The following is a 20,823-nucleotide window of genomic DNA, read 5'->3' as shown; positions in this document are numbered from 1 at the left end:
GTACAGTAGACTTTTAAGTAGTAGATCTTTAGTTGTTGACAGTAGCATCCTTTCTTAATATTTCTGTTGGAATTGTAACTTTATTTTTAACTGACATTTACCTGTGCAATTTGTGACTTTTTATAATGTGGGACAGAGGGAACTGAAATATCTCAAGTAAGTGAAATACCTGCATGATAATTTTCTTAGAAGGCAGAATGCCTCTGTGACAAGTGTTGGGCTCACTTGTGCAGAACTGCTCATTTTTACAGCTTTCTGTGACAAACAAGTTCGGAGAGAGTATGTATACCTCATCAGAGATTTAATTGGATCCGTAGTGCTAAGTGCAGATTGTAAACTTAAATATGGGAAAAGGGGGCTTTTTTGGGGAACCAGCTCTGCCTTGATGAAGATTCTTGACTTTCTCTTTTTAGTGCATTTCAGACATTTAGGGTGGACTTTTTCAGCCCTTCAGTTTGCAGAAAAGGATTTTTTTTGTGTCTGTGTTGTGGCATGAACACTAATGACTGCTTTCCATCTGTTGCTGAATATGGTCCTGTAAATTAACTCCACATTAGTGTCCCACCAAAAAGGAGGGGCAATCAAGGGGTTAGCTCTAAGGGTCTGCTGTGGAGATAGGAGGATTTTGGAGGACCTCGGAGTTATAGCTGATATATTGTAGTGGCCTCTCGCTGAAAGGATGCAGCAACCCACTCTCTCCTTGCATTATATTCTGTAATTTTGCTCTTGTCAGATCTGACTCTGCCCGAATCAGGATCAGTATATTCTAGAGGTTTGATAGCATAGGTTGCTCTCTGCCACCCTGGGTGTTTGTATGAAACGGAGCATGAGAACTTTGTGGCAGTTGACAGATGAGTGACAGTACCTGTGGGTGGCCACCAGGCTCCGTTTAATTAGGCTGATAAGCAAACCAATACCAAGTAATTTAGCTTCTAGTTAATGGCACTACTGCATGCACTAAGTGCTGCTGCCATCATAATAGTCCTTCAGAGTGCTTCTAGCCTCTGAGATTAAAGGTTTCTCCTGATACTGGCAGTATAGACTTCTTTTCCTTCTCTACTAACAGAATGGACGACAGTAAAAAGCCATTTTAGAGCATATGCTACTCTAATTTTCTTGAATTGTAGCCCAGTCTTCTACCTGCTACATGAACTGCTCATGTGTATGGATAGGTAAGAAGCATCCAACCTGAGTGTACCTTTGCTTGGCTTAGTGTTACAGGGAGAGGTCTGGAAGTTACTTATTACTAAGATCAAAGACTTCTGCTTTTCAAAATTATGGGATTTCTGTCACTTGTAATACACGAGAAGTGCTAAACAAGTTTGCTGCTGTGTAGCATGCATTGCTTTTGCTAAGGAGTTTGTGGTTGGCCTAATGTATATGATCAATCCCAGGTCTCCAATTTTAGCCACAATATCTTGAATGCCATGGTTTCACTGACTGCTGTGACATGGTGTTCTCAAGGCAAGGAATAAAGATGTAATTGTGCATACCTGCAGATAGTCACAGTACACATCTGTGAGAAGTGGCCTCCTTTGAATGATGTATATTTATATATTTATTACAAAAAAAGTGCAGTTGTGAGAAGTGAGAGGGTTTTTTATAAAATATAAACAACAGGCTTATAAGTCTAGCACCATGTCAGATTTCTTTATATTATGAAAGAGTATACTTAAAGTGAAGACTAGATTCCAAAGGTATGCTTTCTTCCATTATCAAATTTTAGATGCATACTTTGGGCTGAAAAGGATGGATTATTGTGGGGAATGGGAGGAATAGATCACCACCAGCCTTGAAGTTGATATTTCATAACAGTAAGGTGTGAGGTAGATAATCAGACTTTGTTCTTACAGCAACATGCAAAAATAGTATGTAGGCATTTTTACCTATGTCTTCAGTACATTAGTGAGTACTGGCAGAGTGATGCTTCCTAGTGTAATATTGCAGCTAAATAATCTCCTCAGAATATGTTTTCAAGATTTTCTTCTACTTCTTTGATTCAGACTTTGGAGGAGATTGTTCATCATTTCAAGTTCTAACAAAATTACTTTGTTTTCTGGTACTTGTACCTTAAGAAATTGCAGCTAAATTCAAGATTTTATTGATTCTGTATTACAAATAATTTATTGTAAAGTTGCGTACCATCTCTGTTTTTGCTTTTAGACCTTAGACTAATGTACTGTACACTATATCAATTAACGTAGTACTGGTAGAAGACTTCTTGCAAATCTGCATTTTGTCTGTTGAGATCCCTGAAGAGCCAAGTTGCTGTATAGCTGCCAATATCTGTAAAATCACTTGAGATTTTTGCAAATTTGTGGTGTGCATACTCCATACAGATGCAATATGAATGCTTTGGTTCCTGCACAGAAACTGCACAGCTATATTTAGCTGTAAAGTTTGGAATTTTCAAATACATGAACCAAATTATGTAATGCAGAACAACAACAGAGATTATTTAAAATCTGTTTAAAAGCAGATGATTGAGATAAATGTACAGTCTCAAAGAATATTTTTTTTCAAGTATTTGAAGTCTTGTACATTTGGCTTTTTAAATATTGTAAATTGTTTGTTTGTTCTTGTAAAATTAAGCTAGGACAGCTCTAAGTATAGATTGTTTTGCGTAGATGCGTTTAGCCCAGCACCTGCTGGTAACCAAGGCCCTCCTCCAATGATGGGTATGAATATGAACAACAGAGGAACTTTACCTGGCCCTGCAATGGGTCCTGGTCCTTCCATGGGACCAGAAGGAGCTGCAAATATGGGAACACCAATGATGCCTGATAATGGAGCAGTGGTAATGTATCACAAATTTAATTCCTTTGAATAGCTGTCATGTCTCATGGCCCATTTTTCTTACCAAAGGTATTTTCACGCTGCGTAAGAATGTGTTACTTGTTTTGGATGTGTTAAAAGTCATTGATAAAACCTGTTCATGGAAATAATTTACAACCTGAAAAATAAATATTTTTTTGATATTACTGTGAAAATCCTACTTCCCTTAGGAACGAAAATCTGTAAATTTGCAGACTTGCTGTTCTTCTCTTTAGTAAAACTAAATTCTGTGAATTAGCTTTTTCGGGTTTTTGATGAACAGTTAAGTGTTGGAAAGTGCAAAGTGTGAAGATATCTTTGTGTAAATGATTTAATTTTTTAAAGCAACTTTAGTGTTCTTTGTATTTCTTTTCTAACACTGTTAAACGCATGAGATTGACAGCAGTTATGCCACTTAGAAAATCAGTAGCCAGCAGCTATTGATAACTGTTATATTGATACAGGAAAAATAGTATTGCCAAATTGCCACGGATAATAGGGAATGTCTGTTTTATGTCTGGAATTTTTAATCAAATGCCATTGGGATGCAGTTAAAGCACTAGCCATTCTTGCTTTGTTCTCACAGCCAGTCACTTTTCCTAGCTGTAATGTCTTCTGTAGAGAAACAACTATATAATTTGAAATGTGACTTTTACATATTTTTTCAGTACTGTTCTGTTACTAGATTTTTGGATTAGTGGTGGTGTGATACAAAGGAATGCATAGTATTAACAGTTATCCTGTTACAGTTTTATTGGAACACAGAAGCATTTTGTAGCTGTGTTTTTTTAGATATACCTTCTCAACAGTATCTATCTGTGATTGAGCAATCTGTATAATGAAGTTAGAACAAAATCCTTTGTTCCATGGAAGAAAATGAGATCTTGATTTTGCACAAAATACATTGTGGGTCTGGCCTTTACCAGATAAAAAGGAGAGGATCTTACTTCACATCATAGGAGCCAGCTCATTTTATCAGTGGTGTCATTTCTCACAGTGGGAAGGATGCTACTCACAAATTACTGGATTTGAAAATGCTCTTACTGGAGACCACTGTGTTACTGGTCACCTTGAGAACCTTCTTTTGTGATTATATTGACACTGAAAATGAGGTGTATGGAAAAGAACGTGGAGTCATAAATCATGGTATCTAACTAAAATGGTTGTTTTTCTACAAAAAGTCATTCCAGGTATGGAAATGTAGGAAATATACTGACACTTCAAAATGCATGTTTAAAAAAAATATTTTTTCTTCCATTTTCTTATGCATGCTTCTGAAGGACAAATTAGATTTTAGTTTTTTCTTCATTTTGGTCTTTGAAGGTTTTTAACTTGGGGGGGGGTGAGGCCTCTGCAGAAAGGCATAGCCTTATTGTATTATTGCTGTTTTAAAAAGATACTTTAAAAATTCTTTGAGGGCTACCTACTAAGACACTGTAAGTTATTTTCCACTGAGGGAAATGAAGAATATGCTTTTCAGACCAGAAATACAAATTTGATGTTTTTAATTGGATATTGTCTTGAAGGGAAAGTTTAGCAATCTCCTTTTTGTTTCACTGCAGTCTTTTGATACCTGGATTGTCTTTGAATGTAACATTTTAAAAGTAGCTTCCCCCACTTACTAATATAGGTAGTTAATTATAGCAGTTTTCTTGTTAGCTGGAAAGAGGGATCCTTATTGGAAAGAGGACATAACTTTTTGTCCAAAAGTCAAATGGTAAGAGGGATCAGGAGTATGTGATAATTATTTGTTGAAATTCATATCCAATGCTAACAAGCTGGCACGCAATAAGATAATTTCAAAACAATTACTACTAAGTGCTACAGATTTAAAGGTGCTTTAGCTCAGTAGAAGATGTAATGCAGCTCTTGAAGTAACCTTTCTTTTATACAGTGTTATACTTGAAACAGTGCACATATATACAGCCATGGTCTAGGTTGCATGTCCTTTTATCTGCATAGATAAAATGCTGAGGTTTCAGTTACGTATACATATATATATATATATATGAATTAGCAGACTCCAGAGCTGCTGAGCTCTACTACTGTTACTGGAATTAGGCTTTCAGAAGAATTCTTTTGTGATTCAGGTATATAAATTAAATGCTGGTCTTAAATGTCCTTATTGAACTCTGAATACCTGGGGAGTTGATGTTGATCTCTGTACAGATGGAATTTCTTCTGAAAGCATAACTGTCCTTAACTGGTGAATGATGATTTATCTCCACATCTGATTGTACCATGTATCTATGCTTTTAATGGTTTGAGTTTAAATTTCTCAATGTGGGGTTCTATTTTTAAACACTTGGATAGGTACTGAACTGTAAGTGCTCAGATGGATGTTTTTTGCTTAGAAATTAAGCAAATAAATTGTGTAAGGATATATACCTTTATTAATATTAAGCATAGAGCTAAGGAAAGTAAATACGGAATATTAATTGGATTTTTATCTCACGCTGATATTTCAGAATGACCCTTAGTTACATACAGAGTTTTTTATAAACCAGGAATAGTCCAAAATTATGCATTTTGTCACTAATATAGTTTTGTTCAGACAAAATTCCAGAATTTTAAAAGCCTTAACTAAAGATCTCTTAAGTGCCGTACAAAAGGCCAACTCCAGGTAGAATGGACTTGAAATATCCATAGATATGTGGGTATAGAAGTCTTAAGGCTATTGAAAGAATGAATACGCAGTGTCTAGAAACACAAAAGTTGATTTCCTCCCTCCTACTTTGACAATGTGTCTCTGTCTAATTTATTTAAGGGAGAAGCTTTGTAGTTGGTTTGTAAGGCACAGTAGAGCTCAGATATAAAAGTGTTTGCTGTCTCCTTCGTTACATAGAGAATATTTATTGCTTCAGATGTGCTTGTAAGGATGAAGTTACATCAGCACCGGAGTCGGTCTTAAGTATTGTTTTAGTTTTTAATTTACTTTAAAAAGTTGGAGCATAACAATAGCACTCTTTAATTTCCAGCTCTTTTTCCATAATAACTAATTGAATTGCTCCTTTCTTCCTTCTATGTGTGATCCTGATTCTGCTGGACTATCTGCTGAACTCCATGACAACATCACTTGTGGTTTTTGTTGTAACTCACATTTGGCATGTTCCAAATGGACTTGTGTTAGCATAATGAGCGATTCCCTCAAGGAGGCCCATCCCAGATGGGTTCGCCTCTGGTTAGTAGAACGGGCTCTGAAACGCCTCAGCCGCCAATGAGTGGTGTAGGTGCCGTGAGTGGTGGACCTGGTGGCTTTGGTAGAGGAAACCCAGGGGGCAACTTTGAAGGACCTAACAAGCGTCGCAGATACTAAATCTCAATTCATTCCTTACTGTTTTAGAAATTCCAGTAAAATTATACAGTGATATGCCTTTATAATTTTAGCTGTTATCTGGAAACGGTTCTATTGTTATCGTAGTCTTTAAAACAGTTTATTTTGTAAAACTTTTTTTGTATTCAGTTATAGGCTTTGTAGTATAGAGCAGAAATGATGTGGATCATTATGTAAGGCAATGTGTTTGTGACTAGCAAAATACAATGTGTGACTATGCTGTAAAACATGCAGTTATCTGATTACAATAAAAAAAATCACTGGAAAGGATTTTGGGAATGTTATTACTAATACTGAGTAAGAATAATTTTATGCTTAATTTTAAGTGGCATCATTTTCATTTCTACATAGTTTCTACTATGTGTCAAGAATGTTCCATTCTTAATAGTGAGTGTTTAGCTAAACTGCATGGTGCAGTACATACTATGAAAAATACAACTGCTTTTGTTTTGACTTTCAAAGAGCATAAATTTTTATACAAAGTGTTCTCAAAGATACTGTCCTTGCATCTCAACCCACCGTTGCAAACTTAGTCACAGTAAGAGGTTATCAACAGAAGTTATCTGTTTAAAAATTATTAGAAAATTTAACTTGGAGAGGGAAAAAAACAACTTTGGAAAGGAATTTCTGTGTATGCTTTATTCATGACAGTATGAGTGAGTTTACCTAAACCATGTTTATAGAGGAGAAAATTGGTTGTGACATCTGTGTGTTCTGCTGATGGTTAAAGTATCTTCCATTACAAGGAACAAAACATTTCTGCACGCTGGTCAAAGACTTTCCATTGTGTTTGCGCATCATTATTAATAAGTATACATTTCCCCCAATGGTTGGTTTGAATAAAAACACATCTGTTATCAATGAGTAGCTGTTTCATTAGGAAGCAAATACATGTTTTCCAGCAAAAGTAAATGTTTGCTTGTAGTTGAGTAATATGCATTTAGAAGGATTGCACATGAGTGTTTTTCTACTACTTGAATGTAGAAGAATTCTTCAAAAAAGTAGAAGAATTCTTCATAAAGGTTTTACAGAACAAGGAACTTGGAAAACGCCCATTACAACACAACTCAGGGTAGATTTGCTGATTGAGTTTTAAGGTAAAACTGATAGTAAAGCTATTAGGAAGCTTATTATGATTCTGTTTTGTCAGTCTTGGAAGATGGATGGAAAAGACCTATTGGTTCTATTCCTATAATGGCAAATAAGTAGGGTTATTGGTTGGTTAATCTTTTCCCTATGAAAAGTAGTTGTAAAATAGTAGTGTTCTTTTTTATTGGTTCACTCACCTTTTCAGAAGTAGACATTACTAAATTTTATCTGCATAAATTATGATACTAAATTGGTTAAAAGCTGATTTGAAATAACCTGGTGCCCTAATAACATCCAAGTGGTGTATACATAGCTCAGCATGAGACACAAGCAGCACAGAGGGTTTGTGTGTGTTACTTGTTAATGTAGTGGTGATATTGGTGGATTGAATTTTGAGCAAATGGTTAACAAGAAAATGGCATAATTGCTGGCATTTTGGAAATACACTGTAACTTAAATTGCCAGTGTGACATGGCTAAAGATACCGTTTTCATACAATTCAGAAGCTACCTTAGTGTAACTAGGTGTGTAGGTCCTCACTTGTGAATCTGTACCTGCTAAGCATTTTCCTTCAGATTGTCTTAAATCTTGCTATTTTTTTGCTTGACTTGATAAATGCCACACTTTGTAATACAATACTGAGTTACCTTTTGAGTCTGAAATACTCTTTCCCTGGTATATGTATCATATAATAGCACTCATTCTTAAAATAAACCTCAACCAAACTGCAAATGCTTTTACTTGACACACTGGTCCTAAGTGTAATGTTCCTCAAGATTTGGGAAGATTACTGTTTTTTCACTGCTATAAACCAGTGCTTGCATATGGCAACTATTTAAGCTCTCTGCTCTAGTGTCCTTTATTCAGTTAAAAATACAGTTTTTGTTGGTAACTAGTAAGGTGTCTAAATATGAGATTCCTTTTTTTGTCATCTTTTCTGCGCTTGTACATGACTTCTTTTCAGGGATTGAGGAAGTATTGGTGTGAATTGGTAGTTCTCAACTGTAAAGCGGTACAGGGAGTGTTTTAAATACAAATTAAACTAGATTCAAAAAGTAGGTTCATCTTCTTCAAGAGAAAAGGCTGTGTCATTCAGGCTTTTCAGCTAGCTCCTCTATATTTGTTTAGCTATGTAAACACTCCTCCTTGTAGTATTTGAGTATGTTTGAGAAGAACATTAAATATACTGAATCTGCAAAAGTAGTTCATACTTTCGATGCCAGCTTCATGATATTTTAAGTGCATGTTTGTTGCACTGTGTTTTTGGTAGCAAATGGAGATATGCATGTATTTGGAAGCTATTGTAAATTTTATTTAACATTAGTGATTGTCATTCCACAGTTGTGACCTGCCCTTCCTGTAAGCCTCTGACTTGGATTGCTCTGCTGCATGGTAGCAGTGGATTTGTCAGCTATCCTTACTGCAGAAAATAATTTAATTTATTTTTATATGTCCATGAACCAAGTCCTAACAAATAAATACTGAAATTTTTTTTTGGCAGATTGTAAAGCGTTAATGAAGACTGCCTTTTGTAGCTGATGACATGCTGCTAAGTTCAGCTCTTAAAAGTTTTCTTTGGGCTGCCTGGCTCAACTCTAAAGGCAATGCTTCTTATTTTGCCAAATGTGGTAGTAACTGATCCTAGCTATACAATAAACACCTGATTTTGTTAAAAAAGGAATAATCCCAAATTGTTTCCTAAAAATGTGTAGATGTGGCAAATCCATGCCATTTTTGCATGAATGTTCTGCTAAAGTGATTTAATTTTTCTTGTTCCTCATCAGGTTTATCAGTTTATCATTTTTTCTGTGTACACATGTACTCAGATTTTAAACTACATTTGCACTGTTTGACTGGAGAGCACAGTGAAGTCCTGACTCTCTGCTATATGGTATGCTAAAACATGTATGGAATATATGGAATTTGCCAATTACAGTGCACTTTTGTAATGTTCTTACTGAGCTTTTACATTATTCCTGAAGTTTCATATTCTTAAACTGCTGGATTTTCCTGTGAGATACAATTTGGTATGTTAAAACATAACAAAGCTTTACTATTCCATTTAAGTTAAACACTGTTCTGACCAATGTGCTCATTATATAAAGCACGTTGGTATCTTAGGAAACTTGGTGGCAATCCTAATATACTGCACTGTATTTGTCTCCTAAGAAAATCACTGTGAACTACTGTAGATTACCTAGAAAGAAAACTGATGTGCAGTTATTTATTGTCTATGGTTTTTTTAGGCAGTTGTACGTAAAGATATAATAAGCTGGAGATTCTTATGAGAATAAAATTTAAAATAGATGTCAAGAAGACAATATGAACTAAGCACTGAATTAAGTTAACTTTTGGCATAATCCAGTAGGATTTTACTGTATGCGTTCTTTGAGGAGCATTCTGATCTAAAGTATGCTGCCACATTTTAAATGTTTCAAATTCAAATACCAAATTCATTTCCCTCTTTTCCACTCTTTATTTCATATGTAGAATAATTTGTAATTAAAAATTCTTTGAAAGGTACTAAACACACAGTGACATTTATGAAATACGTGTTGTTAAACAGTTGCAATCTATCATGAGATAACTTGGCTCAAAATAACCAATAACTTGGCTGAAATAACCAATCTAAAGGCAGATTCTCAAGTAAAAACCAAAACCCTATAGGCCTTTTGAAGGGAGAAAATACGCTTGGAAGTGAGACGTTCAGCAGTTAACTGGTGTGCTCTGGTGGCATGAAGTTCATTTTGCTTAATTATGTTGCAGAAAAAAAATTCTTTGCATACTTCCTAATTTATCTATTTTTAATAAGAAGTTGGATCATTATTTTTCCCTTCATCAGTCAAACTAAAGTGTAATTGAACTACTAAAATAGCATGAAAGGCAGGGTAGCAGCTAGAGTCAGTTTATGTTGGACCACAAATGTGCAGGAGTTCTAAATCCCATTCCCGAAATTTGAAGTGAATATCCATGGGTAGTTTTAGAGTCTGCATGCAGCATCTGTTGTCAGCTTGTGGCCAAGAATGGGTAAGGGTTAGGAATGGGACTTCAGAGACCACATACTTCCAATGCAATTTAATTGCCTTCTCAGGAGCCCTCAAATTATTAATATGGGTGCTGTGCTGTTACTAAGATGCTCATCTTGGAGTTTGGTGCTTTCCTTGGGCTGTTAGCTCCTAGTGTGAGAGAATATCAGTCCAAACTTTCCCGATTCATGAGTGGTAAGGAGGAGGGAGTGAGTGTGGCCTATCGGAAGGTGCAGAGGGTGGACATTACTGCCTTAGACTGTTGGCTATTCAGTGGGAGTTTGATGGCAAATGTAGAACTGTAGTAACCTGAAAGCATTTGCTTGCTTAAAAATTCACTTACTGAAACGTAAGAACTTAGTAACAAAAAGAGGATTGACTCAAAACTTGTAATACCTAATGTCAGGTATAATTTTTCCCATTGGGTTGTTTTTATGTTACCTTATGTTACCTTGACAGATATACTGTAAAGTAGTTTTAGCAATCTCATCAGTTTAGTGTGTTTTGTTTAGTTTTGGGTGTTTTCCTGTAAAGTATTTTAAAAATTGTAGCTGTAGGCATTTTAGCTGTGTTTTCACAGTAATCCATGAAATACCAAATCTAGTTATAAAATAGTCTAAAATGTTATTTGTAGAATAAATAAACTAACATGAAATGTTCATGAAAAGAATATTTTTTATGTTTTTAAATGCACGGAAACAAACCCCTATATGTTTATTTTCAGTGGGATAGATTTAATAGGTCTTTTCCATCTTGAACTTCCTTAAGATACTCTGAAAGTTAATATAATTGAAATTTGGAGGCATCCTTATTAATGATGTCAGCCTGACTTTTAAAAGCAGTGTGAAGTTTCTTCTGTTTGGAACAGCAGCCCTTTTTTCCTAATTGAAGGAACTATTCGGAAAATCATTCAGAGATAAGCAAAGCATACTTAAAACTATTAAAAACTATTTAAAAACTCCTCTGCTCTAATGTAATGATAATTATACACACAAATCACATTGAAAGAAAAAAAGCAACTTGTAAATGTGGGTAAAAACTGAAGTGATTTGTAGGCGGTCCCTTGAGTGGAGAATAAAATGCTCATAATAAGAGGTATGAGATTCATGAGGAACCGGACTGTATTACTACATACACATGTGGATAAGGTTTTTCCATTTGTTTGGGTAAATGATTTGTCTAGAGCTTCCGTTGTTCCTAGATTTACTAGTGTGCTGTTATATCTCAGTTTTTGTAGAGTAAAGCATAGCTGTATAATTTGATTGAATTTACATGCTAATTGTATGTGGGACGTTAAGTGCTTGACTTGAAAGAATTGCAGTGAGAATAAAGATACTGTGGTTGACTTGGAGTAAAAGCTGAGTAGATCCTTGAACAGGAATAAATGTGGAGGGTCCTCTATGTAAATTGAACAAAAAAATGGGAGTGAGGGAATAAAGTAACATAATAAAAGTGAGAAAAGTGTGGTTTTATTTTATATCTACAGCACAGTCACAAAAATAGCTTTTAAGTCTTTCTCCACATGAAAACCACAAGCCAACTAATTTTTAATAGAAGAGGTGGAAATACCTATTACATTCATGTCTTGGGTTTTTTGAACTAAATTTAGTTTTGTGCATATGGCCAAGGAGTAGCAGAAAAACTGAAATGAATTAATGTTCTAAAAATTTTTTTGATATTCTTGGGTTCTAGGGTGGGATCATAGCAGTTGGAGATATCTCTTCTGTGTTGTTTTTATGAAGCTGTTGTGTAGGACTTGATTTTGTGGCTGATTATAGCAACTGTATACAGCGTACACACACCGTGTAAGTATGTAACAGCTGATTTTAAAGTCATTAGCCTCTCATCAAAGTGAGAATCCAGTCTTAAACCTGAGTGCATCATAGACAGAGAAGCACCAAACAGAAGACCATGGTAAAGGAATATCTGTTAATAGTGATGGAATGGGATTAAGGTATTTTCATTAATTTTTTGCTTTAATTCACTGTAATCATTTTTTTGTGTGTGTGACAGTGAAACTAATTTTATTATCAGTTAATACGTGAAAGAAAAAATTCCCACCAAAACACCTCTGCAAAAAAAATCCCCAAATCCTAAATACCTCAGTGTACAACCCAACCCCAATCAAAATATGTTTACCCACTTTAAATAACCAATATACTTAAGTAAGGTGGAAGAGAAATCTAAAAAGATGTAAAAACCACAAGTAATTCTTTTTGAATCTGTTAGCTCTCGATGTTCTGGTCATTTTAAAGTGTTGCTTTTAAAAAAAAAGTTCCATTACTGTTCATTATTTGTTATGAGAGGATTTATTCTACTAAATTTACTTATTGTTACTAAGTTGTAAATATTTTGTATAGTGTAAAATTGTACAAAAAACACTGCATAAACCAGCTATTGCAGTATGATAGAATGCAGTCTTTGAACTGCCAGCTGAATTGATCTTCCAGGCTGCTTACAAATGTTTTAAATATTTGTATGCTAATGGAAATTCGAAATATTTGTGTGCATATTTAAAATAATCCACTCCATGCCTTGCTGCAGATATGAATAGCCTTTTGCCCTCCTTGCTGCTTGGTGCTGGTTCCTCTGTGTCCCCAGCAGTGAGCGGGAGATGCAGTGAGAGTTATCGATTCTGCTCATTTCAGTGTGGAAGGAAAGAAGAGTAAGGAGGGCCAGTAGAGCAAGACCCTTCATACCTCTGCATACATAGGATAATTTGTGCTGCAGACACAAAATGTAGTTTATTAAATGTTCTCATTAAGTGACTTGGAAGAAATACATAGCCTAGAACAAATGGGTGAGAAGCATGTTGAGGACTTCAGATATCTGAATAACACGGTTATGGTTTACATTCCTGGTGATAGTTGGTCCAAGAGGGCGAGTATTTCAAGCAATGAAGAAAAATGTACACTAAAATGTTGAGCCAAATTTTATGTGAGCTTGATCTGTCTGTTCATTTTCTGCAGTTACCAAGAAGGTTACATGCAAGCCAGTAAAAAAATGGAAAATAGTGTTCTTCGTGATTTCTCCAGGAGAGATGATACACACAGTTGCTTTAAAAAGAAGCAAGATTATTCACATGTACTTTTTCTTGGAAGAAAAGATATAAACTGCCATTACAAAGATGGGAAATACTGTCTTTTAAAGTGCTAACATTCTTCATTCTTTGACTTGATAGCACTGTGCTGTTCCATATATTATGTTCCACTTTTAAGGGAGAGAGCATGTGAAAGGTAAGCCACAGCTCCAGTTTTAACTTCAAATAAAAAGCTTTTTCCAGAAGACACACCTGTAATAATGAAACAATAGTTCATCTTCAGTTTTTTGTTTTAGTGTGGAACATTGTGTTTCTAGAACTTCCAGCATTGTACCAGTAGCAGTTCCACATCTGACATTTTCAGAACCAGAGCCGTGCCAAATCATACAAATAAAGTTTTTGCCTTAGTGTATGAAGAGTGCAATTACTGCAATTCAAAAGCTGAATGTTCAGAGTTTTGAAAGAAAATGTATGAAAGAATTGTTATCTATTGACTTGCTGGTTTAAAAGTGACAATTGTCAACCTGGCAGCAGGGATGGCTGTACTTCTAAAATTATTTTGGGATATGTGTCAGTTTATTATTGCCATGTTATACTTTGTGTAGTTTTTGTAATACCTCTTAATGCATGTTTGGCATCAGTCTTGCATCACACTTGTGTAGTTTCATATATTATTCACACTGATGAATGCAACTGTCTGTAGATGGGGGGTACCAGAGCATTTGTGTAGTATTATGTAACTTGTTTAAGAGGATTTTTCATTCATAAGTTTGTTTTCTGTCGTGTATTTACTCTGCATGTTCTGAGCAAGATACACTTTTTCTGCTTTATATAGGGGAAAAAGTAGCAAGTCATGAAAAAATGTTTATTAGGAAAGTAAATGGAAGTCCTGGATGCTTCTTACTGCTTCTAAAATGACAGCTGACTCAAGAGAATAAAATCACTTGGTATACTTTCTGCATGATTATTCTAGACTTTTTCCTGCTTACAGCACACTTAATTATTCAAGGTTAAAAACAAAATGTTTAATTTCTGTCTGATTTTAATCCTAAGCATTTTTACAGGCCAGTAAATTAAGCACAAATGTCTTGATATTTGCTCTGAACAGTACTCTTAACTTCCCAAGTTGTATTAAACATAAAGAAAAATAATTTTTTGAGATTCATAGTTTAAAATACTGAATCAGCCAGTCCCCTGGGGCTAGGGGTGGAGAAAGCACGGATTTGTGGAGAAATCTACTCTTGTTTTCAGTTGCATTATATTCCTGGCCATGCATTTTTTACTCTTTACATTAGAACCATTTGTTATGAAGGTTTAAAAAGAAATATAATTTATCGTATTTTATCCAGTTACATTCATTGCTACATTGTAAAAATAGAATTGGTTAGTTTAGGCACATTTACTTTACTGGAGATCATGGCATGTAGTATAAATATCAGAAATAGTGTAATTCAAGTGTTGGCAGTTACTGATGATATGTTGTTGTGCCTTTAAGCCTAGTTGGATAAAAGCTGATACATATTGAGCATAACGATGCTTTAGAACTTGGTGGCCAGAACCTTGATGCTGCACTTGCATTTCTGCTTTATTGCTGTGGTAATCACAAAAATACTCACAGGTATGAAAGTGTTCATCTAGATACATGGGGGAGGGTGAAGGATTGATTATTGTATGTTGCTTGCTTCTTGAGGTCTTTTGTGGGAAAACTGGTATTGTAGAATCTTCTTTATATAATTGCTTAAAATTTTACTATTTTTTAAATTGTCTGGTGTATTTAAAACTGTCCAGTGTGAAGGAAGCCAAATGGTATATCTTCAAAGATTGTGGGAAAACTATTTCACTAGAAATCTTACTTGACCTCTAAAGCTTTTACTGGTTTGACACTGAGGACATAGTGTCTTAACTCAAACCTCACACCACAAGTATTGGAAATTGTGCAAGCTTCTGTCAAGCTTTAGAAGTGATGTGAGCATGTCAGGTGACATACTGACTGTAGGGTTGGGTCAAATCATTCATATTTGATGCTTGTCACTGGCCTGCTCTGGTTATCCTAATCCATTCCTTTCAGGATTTTATTTCCTTTTCTGTACTCTAGGTTTTCTTTTGTTGTAAAAGGCTTTATGTTTTCCTGATGATGTGGAAGATTTGAGCTGTATGAAACTTTATTTGGGGGCTCTAACACTAAACCTGATGGAAATGGTTTAAAGTAAGGGAAGGATGTCAGATGCGCAGTAAAAATTAGTTCTATCTATGATTTGACAAGTTATTACCTCTTCATATGTATTTTATTAGTATATATATCATGTATGTATTCTTAACCTGTTGTGCCTTTAAAAAGGATTTATGTCTTTTTCTAAGGGAAGGAAAAATTGTTGTGGATTAATTTAATTTCATAGTTTCTTCTTTGTGTAATTACACAAGAATTAAGTGACAGAGTGCATGAGAACTTCATAGATAGTTACCCTTTTTGAACTCACAGATGTGTGCAAATACTAATACAGAAAACTAAAAGTAGATAAGTGCTTTTCATGGATTTACAGAATGGGGGGGATAGTATTGTGGAAAAGCAGGAAAATGTGGCTTGATCTCATCTTTCACTTTGCAGCCTTTAAGAATTTGGAAACTACCACAGAATAAAAGACCCCGAATATGGCTCTTATAAACCTCATCTAAAACTCTTAAATGTTGTTTTGGAGTTCTGCAATAAACAAAACTAGTTCAGTGTAAACATTCAAATAAAATACATGCTTTAATGGAAAAAGTAATTCTGAAAGCCTGTGTTTTATTAAAATGAGTAATGTTATTGGGGACTTAGGTGTATTTACTTGTGTCTTTACTTTTTGACTACATGACGTTAAAGGAGCAGAGGTGAAATTATAGACATGCAGGGAAAGGCTAAATATACGGGACAAAATTTCCTGGGAAAGGACTGAAGTTCAAATATGTGTAAATGAATTACCATTGCTTCCAGCAGAGGACTTCTGTCATGCATTCAGAGAGCTCCTGCTTAGAAACAGGTGTTGCCCAAATCTTATCCTGTTCTTATGGCAGGAAAATGTCATCTTTGCCTTGGTTGTGACAAACCAAGAACAGGATTAACAGGATTTAAGTTTATGAAGAAAATATGTGCATGGCTGAAGAGTAGGCATCTTAGATAAATTTATCTGCTGAGTTGGTATGTGTACAGCTGCATGATTGTCACAGCCTTCCCAGGACTTGGAAGTTGGTAATGCCTTTGGTTGTTTCAGCAGTTGCTTCATGTGCCTCAGTTAATAAATGAGCTTCATTTGAAATTCATTTGAAATTCATTCATGGCTGCATGGATGCTTCTCAGTCATCTTTTCTGCTTAGCAAATTCTCTTGGGTAGTGACAGCCACTGCAGTTGAGGGTTGAGAGTGGTGCAGTCATGGGATGCTTAAATCAGCATTTGCTCCTATCAGCTGCAGTCGTCTTAGTTGATACCTGTTCTGTCATTACCGTGCACTTCCAAATACTGCTTTTCACTAATGAAAGATGTGTTCTCAGTGAGGTACTGATCTGAGCAAGTTTGAATAGAGATTTAAGCAAATACAGAAAATACAAACTAGATTTGTACTGTCAATGAGACAAATTCCTTTAATAATTCCAGGTGTGGTCCAGAAAATAATCTCTTGGATGGTTCTGATTCCCAAAGTTTGTAATAAAGAAACTTGGATTTTGTTCTCCATTTTCTGAGGTTCATCTTTAAACTGGACTTCTTCATTTATTTTAGCTTTCACAGCTTGATGTAAACTAGAGCCCTTCAAACTTTATGCGTAAATGTACCCTGTCAGAGCATACTCATCAGTCAGGTGCTGATCAGATGCAAGATTTTGCAGAGTCCAGAATGAAAGTAAGTTGACCAAAATAAATTGTTAAATAAGATAGAAGTAAAGTTTTACGAGAAGACCAGAACAAGATTGAGCAGAATAGGAGAGCAGACAGCACTGAAGGTGTCTGTAAAAAGTAGTGTGAAAGAATCTGATAACATGTACGTGTACTGTTAATCGTTCAAAGAAATGGATGCATCCTTATGCAGAACTTCAGTTTGAAATGCAGATTTCTTTCTAGAAGCTGCTGCTTGCTTAAGTGGAGTTTCTTTTCAAGACATTGCAAGTAATGTTTGTAGTGTATTAGAATGGATGTTTTTTACTTGTGTACATTAAAAGTCACAAACAGGTAACTGAAGTAACAGCTTTTATGTTTTAGTGTGTGTGTGTGTAACTATTTTCTCGTTAATGTGTTGATATTTACAAATTTGGCACCCAAAATAATTTTGATAGCTTATTTGTAAATTAATATTTTTAAGGTGAGAATTATAGTGTGAGCTTGCTTATTGAAATCTGAATGAGCCATGATGAAAAACAGCACCAACAATCAGTCTCTGATTAAAAATGCTTAGTTTTGAATATGATGCCACATTACTGCTTTTGTATATAAGATGATCTCAAAAGGGAGTTCCCCACTTCTCACAATGTGGTCTTGGCCTAGTCCTGTGCAAAGGAGTGTCGTCACTGAGGCCTACGCTTTGCTCTCAAGTGAAGAAAGCGGTAACCAGCTGGAGTGCCTTTAAGGGGGTACATGGTGGAATGGTGGATAGTATTCCTAACACTCACTAAGATGCCTGATCTGTTATTCAGACTTGAAATTATTTCTAATAGAGTGCTCTTCAGTCCTCTTTGCCATGTGTTAGTAGGTGTTTGCTTTGCTCACCATATGACAGCTGAGCTTAAAGCTTTTTAAAAAATATTTGATATTAAGTTAGAAAGCTATTTCACTTTGGGTAGGAAGAATAGCTTTATCTTGCAGGTAGTAGTGACTTCTGCTAAAAGAAGGATTGCTATAGATAGAATGTACAGCATTCTATGGTACTGTAAAGCTGAAATAAATCCTGATAGTGCAGCATGAGCTCTATGTCCAGTTGTGCAAAGAAAGGATGAAAAGCCAAGTTTGGGTCCCAGGCAGTACAAGAGTAGCAAATAGAGAAATGGTTCCTTTATTCAACATTGCTTTGTGGGTTTTTTCAGAAACAGGTAAGTCATATGTTAGTATACCAATATGGGGTAGAACATCTGCAGGATACCCTGCAGTTTATTAATGCTGTTTGTTGTCTTTGTCTTGAAATACAGATTCCATTTCCTGTGTATTTCAAATCTAATGTAAGATTTTCTGTTTTCTACCAAATATGGTTTTATTATGGTGGAAGTCAGAAGTTGGTATTCTGCATTTGTTATAAAGTAATCTGAGATGGAAGTTGTCACCCAGTAGAGTTAATACAGGAAGGAAATTAATTAATTGCACAAAGAATCACAAATCTTTTGACAGGACCAGAGGCAATGGGTACACACAGAAACACAAAGGGTTACTTCTGAGCATCAGGAAACATTTTTACTATGAGGGGTGACCAAGCACTGGCACAGCCTGTCCAGAGAGGTTGTGGTGTCTCCATTCTTGGAGATGCCAGAAGCCATCCTGGATGTGGTCCTGGCCACTGGCTCTGGGTGGCCCTGCCTGAGCCAAGGAGATGGACCAGATGATCTCTAGAGATCCCTTCTGACATTAACACATCCATGATTCTAAGCAAAGCTTTGAATTTATTAAACTTAATATGAATGAATTAACAGTTAAACCCTATTACATGCTTAGGTTTTTGAATTCTTCCTTACTAGGTTTCATTTCAATGTAGATGTATGTACTGGGTAGTATTGTTAAATTTGACATTTTCAAAGGAAGCATGTCAAAGATGAAAGCTCTCAGAGTGAATGAGGTGTTGTTTGATAAAGACTGTGTGACCACATCTTGCCCTGCCCTTCCCCAGCACAGTCTTACGGCTTCAGAGATTTTAGCCCCACAAAGGTAATCAGTTCTGCTGTCATTATTTTGGAAGAGGAGGTTAGGACACTGGCCTAACTTGGCACCTGCTGCAATAATGACAGGTAAGGAACTTTACAGGAGGGAATGGGGAGCATTGTGTGAAGTTCTGTAAAGCAGAATTGCAAACGCTTCAGAAGCTGTGTATTAGTGAGTTTCACAATTCCTTAGGAATACTGGTTTTTTTTTTAATTAGAGAAAATTGGCTTATGCACAGTATAGGAGGTTTTGTGTGAAACTAGATTCACCCATAGGTTTTGGAAGATCCAAAATGTCCTCAAACTAGTGAGGTCATCGCTACTACGTATAAGAATTTTTCTGTAATACAAAGCTTATGCTGGTTTTCTGCAGTCTCAAAAGTAAGATAAGAGAAAACTGTCTCTTAGACTTTGCATATACACATTTTTGCTACTTTAAACAATCCTAAATTATTTTGAAATAAGAAAATGAGTCTTAATAGAAGTATGCCTATTCAAACATGGCTAAAATCTTAGTGGTTCTCTTAACTCCTTGCATAAGTGTAAATTTGTTTGCACTGTGTGTAGCACAATGGTATCCTGACTTCTGTTAAAGTAGTAGAGTTGTACTGATCCTACTTAACTCTGCTAGCTGTGCTGGTTGAATGATATCTTGTTTACAGCAGACTTTTCTGAATCTGTTTCTGTAATAAACCTCAGAGTTTCCAGAACCTGGCAGAACTATCTCGTGAAATGTTAACTGTAGCTTCCAGTGCCAAGTGCAGCATTTTCAGATGCTTTTCATCTGTCAGGTTTCTTAAGTTTTCTTTGAAAAGTCACTTCTAGACATCATTTCTAGGTGAAAGAGATGATGAGGGTTAAAGGTTATTCGCTTGTTCCTTCGGCAATTTTGTACTTTCTAGCTTCCATGATAAAGTATCAGAAAATGCTCAGAACTTCACGTCTGTAAAATGTGTCATGTGAGTTCTGAATGGAGAAAATTACACCCTTACTCAGACATTTTTCCAAGTTGCTCATCATGAACACAGTCATTGAAAGTAAAAATCTGAACATTTAAAATTATTTCTGCTGCTTCAATGACAACATTTGTAGAATGGGTAATTATGAAAATCATTGAGCCAGCTATTCTGGTGCTGCAGTTTCCTCAACTTGAAATGGGAGTGTCATATAGAGGAGGGGGCTGTATTAAAAATATAGATTTTAGTTGCTGTTTCATACAGGATTATCTTAATGACTTGGACTACTGCCTCACAGTGCACAAAATTTTGCAAAAAAAGAAATATGTGTGTGTATATATATATGTATATATATATATATATATATATATATATATATATATATATATATATATATATATAAAACCCACTTTGATGAGATTGTGTCTTGCATTCAGGAATGTAATGAGTTGCAAATGAACAATTTTTATTAATTTTACAAAGTGCTTACAGATTTTAGTATCTTTGAATTCAGACCTTGCTGAAGCTGTACAGATGAAAATTTCTGTGTCTTCTGTTTAAATATTTCCAGCCATGCTCATCATTCCCTAAACACTGAAGAAATCATCTAATTTCTATATGGTGAAGATTTGCAATCCAAGCAAAACAGAAACAAATGTCCCTTGATCAGAGATTGTCACTGGCATGGGTTCATTG

At 35.4% G+C, this 20,823-nt stretch overlaps 1 protein-coding gene across 4 annotated transcripts in view; it reads left to right on the top strand.

Annotated features, from left to right (window-relative positions):
• Nucleotides 1-20,823, top strand: part of PSPC1 (paraspeckle component 1) — a 63,428-nt gene that overhangs the window by 31,248 nt on the left and 11,357 nt on the right. The window contains exons 8-9 of one of the 4 annotated variants that reach the window (XM_063394620.1): nucleotides 2,628-2,797; nucleotides 5,945-20,487. The exons of 2 other annotated variants lie outside the window; for them this stretch is intronic. In XM_063394620.1, the coding sequence (XP_063250690.1) occupies nucleotides 2,628-2,797; nucleotides 5,945-6,130 (356 nt within the window). In that variant the 3' untranslated portion in view covers nucleotides 6,131-20,487. Of the gene's footprint in view, nucleotides 1-2,627; nucleotides 2,798-5,944; nucleotides 20,488-20,823 lie in introns of those variants that run through there. One more of the 4 variants, XR_010080007.1, reaches the window with a different exon arrangement.

This window comes from Prinia subflava, chromosome 3, assembly GCF_021018805.1.
Source record: "Prinia subflava isolate CZ2003 ecotype Zambia chromosome 3, Cam_Psub_1.2, whole genome shotgun sequence".
NCBI lineage: Eukaryota > Metazoa > Chordata > Aves > Passeriformes > Cisticolidae > Prinia > Prinia subflava.
Note: the sequence above shows the minus strand (reverse complement) of the source record. Positions and strands in the feature narration are given on the sequence as shown.